The 7,906-nt window shown below is 38.6% G+C and overlaps 1 protein-coding gene across 1 annotated transcript; it reads left to right on the top strand.

Annotated features, from left to right (window-relative positions):
- The first annotated feature begins 7,262 nt into the window (after window positions 1-7,262).
- LOC134305231 (histone H4) lies at window positions 7,263-7,590 on the top strand. The gene has a single exon (XM_062990109.1). It carries the CDS (start codon window positions 7,279-7,281, stop codon window positions 7,588-7,590), a length of 312 nt encoding a protein of 103 aa, XP_062846179.1. The 5' UTR covers window positions 7,263-7,278.
- The last annotated feature ends 316 nt before the right edge of the window (window positions 7,591-7,906 follow it).

The raw sequence follows: 7,906 nt of genomic DNA, 5'->3' as shown, positions 1-7,906 counted from the left end.
ACTGAGGGACACGTGTAGTATGTATATATAATAATAAATAATAATACATTTTATTTATATAGCGCTTTTCAAGATACTCAAAGACGCTTTACATAAGACAAATAATCAAAACAAATACGTACATACACCATACAAATCATAGTACAAAATCAAAATAGTACATCAACATCAAGAATAATTAAGATAAAAACAAAGAGAGCAGCATAAGACAGTTCATTAAAAATTAGCTAAATTATGAGAGAGAACAACAAATATAGAACAATTTCTTAAAATTAGACAGAAGCAGGACAGATTTACATGCAATCAGGAAACTGAAAACTTTACAAGTTTTAGGATCTAGGACTTCACATTTCTGTCGTGATCTAAGTATAAAAACTATTAAAAAGAATAGCAAAAATAAAAGCATTTATTTTGTGTTGTTACAAGTTAAATGCCACTCTGAATAGATGAGTTTTGAGAAGTGACTTGAATTTGGACAGGTCAGGACAATCTCGTAGGTGTTTGGGGAGAGCATTCCATAAAGATGGAGCAGCTATGGAAAAGGCCCTGTCACCCCAGGTCCGGTGCTTGGTCCTAGAGGGTATGGACAGTAGGTTAGCCTCAGAAGAGCGAAGGCTACGGGAGGGAATGTGCTGATGGAGCAGGTCGGTGAGGTAGGATGGGGCCTGATTATGGAGAGCTTTGTGAGTGAATAGAAGAATTTTGAATTGAATGCGTTGAGCAACGGGAAGCCAATGAAGTTTTTGTAGAACAGGTGTAATATGATCACGGGAGCGAGTATGAGTAAGGAGGCGAGCAGCTGAATTCTGGATATACTGAAGTTTTTTTAGGATTTTGTTAGATGTACCATAAAGGATGCTATTGCAATAATCAATTCTGGATGTAATAAAAGCATGAATCAAGGTTTCGGCGGCAGAAAAGGAGAGTGATGGACGTAGACGTGCTATGTTTTTTAGATGAAAGAAAGCAGTTTTGGTGATGTGATTTACATGGCGGTCAAAAGAGAGGTTGCTATCAAAAATTACACCAAGATTTCGGATGTTAGAAGACGGAGACAAAGTGTCATTATCAATGGTAATTTGAAAATTTTTTGTGGTTTTTGCCAGGGTTGTAGGACCTACGATGATCATATCTGATTTTTCACAGTTTAATTTGAGGAAATTAGCTTTCATCCACAATTTCATTTCAGTGATGCAATTTGTCAGAGTGGAGTGAAGTTCAGTATTAATGGATTTGGAGGAGATGTAAAGCTGAATATCATCAGCATAGCAGTGGAAATGTAAACCATGCCGACGTATGATGTCACCAAGGGGGAGCATATAAAGAATAAACAAAAGGGGACCTAACACTGAGCCTTGGGGAACGCCTTGGGACAGTGGAGCAATGGCAGAACTACAATTGTTGATATTAACAAACTGTTGTCTGTTTATGAGATATGACCTTAACCACAAAAGGGCAGTACCAGTGATGTTGACAGAGGATTCAAGGCGGGACAGAAGAATGGAGTGATTAATGGTGTCAAAAGCTGCAGTAAGATCAAGGAGGACAAGATATCACTGAAGGCACAGTGTCACACCGGGCTGAATGGCAGCAGTGCAGCAACATGGAGACCTGGGTTTGTTCCTCACCCTAACACTTTTTACTTTGCTTTCTGCTGATTAGAATGTGTGTGTATTTCCTGAAGCCTATTGTCAAATTTCCGTCCAAGTTATGCAAATGTTTGGACACCCCGGGTCAAGTTCAAAGTTAGTGAGTTTGACACCCCTGCTCTAAGAGCACCAAATATATATATATATATATATACTATATATATATATATATATATACTGTATATATATACTGTATATATATATATATATATATATATATATATCAGTGGCGGCTGCTGGTCTTTCAAAGAGGGGAAGCTCATTGTCGGCTTACATCATAAAATTTGTCAATTTATTTATATATAAATGTATAAATTCTCCCCTTTGTTAGTTTTCAAGAAAATGGCATGAAATGGGTTGCAGTTTGTCTTCCGACAGAATATGTTGGCCCGTCCAACACGCTCAATTTAAGTACCAGAGCCGCTCTGCGCTCATTGGGCGTCTTGGTGACGCACTTTTCTCATTGGACAAACGTGCTTACGTCAAATGTCGCTTACTGGTCGGCGTTCTGCCGCTGCCTCGTTTTAGAAAACATAATATTTCCTCTATGCTGTTGGCGGGATTTATAATACTTTCCTTTCTTTCTTTGTGCTTTTAAAACACAGTTTACAATTATATATATATTAGGAAAAACTGTGTGTAGGATGTACTTAACATGTTCTTACAACAATTATAAACACGGTTACATAAGTACAGCTGATTAAAGATTGGCAGATGGTGTCTTATAACACATGATTAATAATGTTTATAGTGGTTTATGTTTATGGGGTTCTATAGAGCATTGAGTTAGTAAGAGTAATATAGTCGTTATGAGTAGTAGAGTAACAACACAAACATGACGGTAAGTAAGAGGGAGCCGTAAATTTCAGCAGTGGTTAAAATATTACGCTGCTAATGCAAAAAAAAAAAGATTAATAATCAGTAATTATTATTCAGAATAATATAACAATAATAAAATACTATTCTAGGTACTCAACACAGGGTAATTAGAGACATTTTAGAACAAACATACTGTAAAATATTAAGTGTAAATAATCATAATTACTCATAATAATAATTTTATTTCTATTATAGTTGTTGTAATAATAGTATTATTGGTGATGGTAGTAGTAGTAGTAACTGTAATTATAATGTTATGGAGAACCAATAGATGATTAGTGGAGCGTTTCTTCCATCTCGTGGCCAAAATGTGAAAACACGAACTAAATCTGTGTGTTTATGTGTGTATGTGTGTGTTTTCTTTTATGTATGTATATTTTTATGTATTTTTATGTAATATAAAAATTGTTAGGAGGATTTAGTGGCGTTGGTGTTGCACGGTGTACACAGTCTGTATTTTACACAGAGATCGTATTAACTGATTGTAGTGTAATCTACAGTATGGCTGTACATTGGTAGAATGTAAACACGCTGGATGAAGGCATCAGGAATGAGCAGAATATTGAATGTTAACCATAAGACTGGTTATTGTAATAATGGTAATAAAACAACCGTATTCACAATGATGCCTTTTCTAATTTGGTAATTCATGTGTTTGAGCCGCCACTGTGTGTGTGTAACTTTAACCTTTGCCCTCTGAGTCCCGCAGCACCGACTCCCATTTCTGACGGGTTTTTGTCGCCGTTTGCAGGTTCTCCGGCTGGTACTCACACTCAGGCTGGAACTCATTGTTCTCGCTACCTGATCTGAAGGCATGAGGACCCAGGTGTGGTTCATCACCTCCAGATGTGCCTTGTGTTCCTAGGCAGCACAGATGATGTCTGTTGAGTCCAATTTAAGCCCAACTTCCTTCTAACCCTAATTAGGATAACCCCAAGTTATTTCTGACCTGAACTATGATAACCCCAACATGTTTCTAACCCAAACTATAATAACCCCAAAATGTTTCTAACCGTAAATATGATAACCCCAACATGTATCTAACCCAAATTAGGATAACCCCAAGCTAGTTCTAACCATAATTAGGATATCCCCAACATGTAATAATAATAATAATAATAATCCTATTTTTACTATCAGGCAATGACGATTAGAAGGAGGCAGAGTAAAAACATCAACATCATTTCACTATTTAATTTACTTTCACGAAAACAGGTGAGCATAAAAAGTGTAGGTTTCCACATTAACAATACACAAAATCTTATTTCTATACCTTTTGGAACTTAATGACTTCATTTGCTGTTTTTCAGTCCTTTGAAGCAGTCAAGACCAGCTTTGTGATATCCAAAAAGTACATAAAGCGCTTTAAAAAAAACCTTATTGCTTTTGTATTTGAGCTAGCAAAGCTTCACACCTGAATGTTGTACATTGTTCACATTCTTGTATTTCACGATGTTTAGTACCGTAATGGGGATTTAAATTGTAAACCTTAACCGGCTTTACTTCTGACTTCAGTAAATAAATAGACGCCCATGTCTTGTTAAGAAATTGCAGTTTTTATCTTTTGCACTTACAGTTCTGTTCGCGAACACATTACGGTGAAGCTGGATACACTCGCACACACCTAAATCATAAACTGAGAGGGAAATAAAAAACCCAGTCCCCCCCCCATAAAATAAGAAAATAAATAAATTAATTACTTAATTTGAGTTCACATACACTGACACATTCCTAAAACAACACATGGCTCCTACACAACAGATTCAAATCTTTTTTTTTTTTTTTTATAATTCCTTTTAAAACTCAGAAATGGTTTTAACACAGCTAACACTGAAACATAAAATATCTTCTTTCACTTATTTGGATTTTATTGATACACAGCTTTGACCACTTTCACTTTAATCAAGATGTGTCTGACTTTGAAATATGTTTATGAAACGTTATGCTTTAGCAGAATATGACTTATAACTTCCCATTTCTCACAATACAGTGAAATATACAAACACATTTTTAACACAGATGTCACTTATAAAGACCTGCATCAGTATTGTTCAGCACAGACAAATCCAAACACTGCGTTACACATTTTTTATGTATTTATTTGTTAATGTATTCATTGTTTATGTATTTATTTAGTTATTCACTCATTCATTCATGACCCTAACATTCACTTTAACAAAACATCTATGGCTCTAGCAGTCCAGGTAACACATATCCAGGGCCAGCTGTAGCCTAGTGGTTAAGGTACTAGGCCAGTGACCAGAGGGTCACTGGTTCAAGCCCCACCACTGCTAGGTTATCACTGTTGGGCCCTTGAGCAAGGCTCTTAACCCTCAATTGCTCTGACTGTATACTGTAATGTAAGTCGCTGTGGATAAAGGTGTCTGCTAAATGTAAATATCCACCTATTTTACTTTTTTTTTTTTTTTACTCTCTCTCTCTCTCTCTCTCTCTCTCTCTCTCTCTCTCTCTCTCTCTCTCTCTCTCTCTCTCTCAATTCAATTCAATTGAATTTGCTTTATTGACATGACACATTTCTATATTTGTATTGTCAAAGCATACACATAGTATATATAAATATTTACAAAAGAAATAAAAAACAGGTGTATATATTGAAAAAAATGGTGAGAAAATATTAATTATGTAATTAGACAATTATTCACACAAAAAAAGATAAAATATTACTATGTGTGTGTGTGGTGTGTGTGTGATGTGTGTGTGATGTGTGTTTGGTGGGTTTGTGATGTGTGTGTGTGTGTGTGGGGGGGGGGGGGTGGGGGTGGGGGGGGGGGGGGGAAGGGGGGTATTATTTGGTGTTTCACTCACTGTCCCGGAGTGTGTGACACTCGTGTACATATTTGGCTGCAGTGGAGGCTGATGGTCCCTCTCCTAATATAATTGCCAGTTTCTGGCTGTCTGTCGGCGATCTGAAGCCGCTCACCTCTCTTTCTAACTGATTATAATATTTGTTGCTGATTGTTGTGTATTTTGGGCAGTTTAGAAGCAAGTGCACCTCTGTCTCAACCTCACCTGTCCTGCAGTGACCACACAGTCTCTCCTCTCTGGGGATCCAGGACTTTTTAATCCTGCCTCTCTCGATGGCCAGGCTGTGGTCACTCAGTCTGTATTTGGTGAGAATGTGTCTCTGCTTCGTATCTCGGACAGTAAGGAGATACGTGGCCAGGTTGTATTCATGTTTTAGGGTCAGATAGCAGTTTAGTCTGTTTTGGGATTGAGTTTGCGTTGTCCAATGTACCAGATAAGTGTTTATGAGGTGTTTGATAATTTGGGTGATCCTGATTGGTGTTTGGGAAGCAGTGCTGGTCAGAGAGTTAGGGTTGTTAGGGGTCAGTGTGTTGGTCAGTCTCTGGACCAGCTGACACACAGGACTCTTTTCAGGGTAGAGCTCTTGGGATTGGAGTGCCTGAAACTGCAGGCTTGTTTTGGGACTGGATTTTAGGTGCATCCAGAATTTAAGGGCTCTTTTATCAACATTAATAATTAATGGGTATCGACCTAATTCAGCCCTGCATGCTTTGGTTGGGTTTAAAATCATTCTGCAGAATTCTGCATGCAGGACTTCAGTGGGATGCTTGTCCCATCTAGTGTAGTCATGATGACTGAGTTGACCCCATACTTCACTACCGTATAGCGCAATGGGCAGGATTATACTGTCAAAGATCTTTAACCAGATTCCAATTGGGATGTCAATCTTAATGAATTTGTTTTTAATTGAATAGAGGGCTCTGCAGGCTTTCTCTTTCAGTGCTTCTACTGCCAGACCGAAGCCTCCTGAGGCGCTGATTTTGAGCCCCAGGTAATCATAAGAAAGGGTGTGGTCTAAGGCGGTGTCTCCTAGATTGAAAGTGTACCTGCTCTCCTGAGATCTGGCTTTCTTTTGGAAGATCATGATTTTAGATTTATCAGGATTTACTGTCAGGGCCCAGGTCTGACAGAACTTCTCTAGCAGATCCAGCATACTCTCTCACACACACACACTCACACATCTGCAAAAGCTAGCAACAAACACTGGTGTTGTCCATTTATATATTACACATTCCAACACAATTTTACCCTCATGTTCTCTTTACCCTACACCTCCTCCTACACTGCTGCAGGTGTTTTAGATCTTTGTTTTTATCATAACGTGACTCTAATGCTACTTTCACTAGCACTGAAAGGTTTCTAAAGCTATTTGTTTCTTTCAAATTCAATATTCACTACAACTGTACTGATATGAACTAATATGAATTTTTGATCATACACTGCTGTATTCTCCCACACTGTCTTTCCGTATTCCTAATATGTTTTTTTTTTGGGCTACATTGTCATGCATCTAATGGCTCTTTTTCCCACCTAATTGTACAATATTAAAAAATGCGACAAACATGGCGATTATACAGTAGTACATTGTAATAGGGTTTAGGGTTGTTTCTTTGTTTGTCTTTCTTTCTTTTGGCACAACATGTTTAGAAAAAAATTCTTAACATTACACATTAGTTACAGAAAAATATGTCATGTGGAATACATCACATCGAATGTGGACTGATTTACTGTGGGGTAAAAACAGTGGAGGTACTAAGTTATGCGCTTTACATGAGATCTACTCCGAGCAGCTGCGGTCACAGTGGGCGGTCGCTGCTTAACTCCGCCCCATTGTCTTCAACTAGGTCCGGTAGAGGGAAATAACAGGCTCGCTGTGAATGCTCGTCCTGCATTGACTCGCTTCATCTCGACGAGAGCAGTAACGATGTCCGGAAGAGGAAAAGGCGGCAAAGGTCTTGGAAAAGGAGGCGCTAAGCGTCACCGCAAAGTTCTCCGTGATAACATCCAGGGTATTACTAAACCCGCCATCCGCCGTTTGGCTCGCCGTGGCGGTGTGAAGCGTATTTCCGGCTTGATCTACGAGGAGACCCGCGGTGTGCTCAAGGTTTTCCTTGAGAACGTCATCCGTGATGCCGTCACCTACACCGAGCACGCCAAGAGAAAGACCGTCACCGCAATGGACGTGGTGTACGCTCTGAAACGCCAGGGACGCACCCTGTACGGATTCGGGGGTTAAACGTTCAGACCTCCACGCTAACACAACGGCTCTTTTAAGAGCCACCCATATTTTCTGCAAAAGAGAAATTCCTTCTTGTTTATTATTATTATTAGTGTTTAGTAATAGTACGTTCACTGATGCGTTTGTAGATTTGCAGATCACTCGTTTAGCCCCCATAGCTTGAAAGCATCATTATAAATAAAAATAACACATTCACTGATGCATTTTTTATCAGTTCACTTATGTAGCCCTAAAAGCTTGGTGTTATCATTAGTAGTTTTAGTATTACGTTTACTATCAGATCTCTCGTTTAGCCTTCAAACGGCGTGTTTGC

The sequence above is a fragment of the Trichomycterus rosablanca genome, unplaced genomic scaffold, assembly GCF_030014385.1.
Source record: "Trichomycterus rosablanca isolate fTriRos1 unplaced genomic scaffold, fTriRos1.hap1 scaffold_134, whole genome shotgun sequence".
Lineage (NCBI taxonomy): Eukaryota > Metazoa > Chordata > Actinopteri > Siluriformes > Trichomycteridae > Trichomycterus > Trichomycterus rosablanca.
Note: the sequence above shows the minus strand (reverse complement) of the source record. Positions and strands in the feature narration are given on the sequence as shown.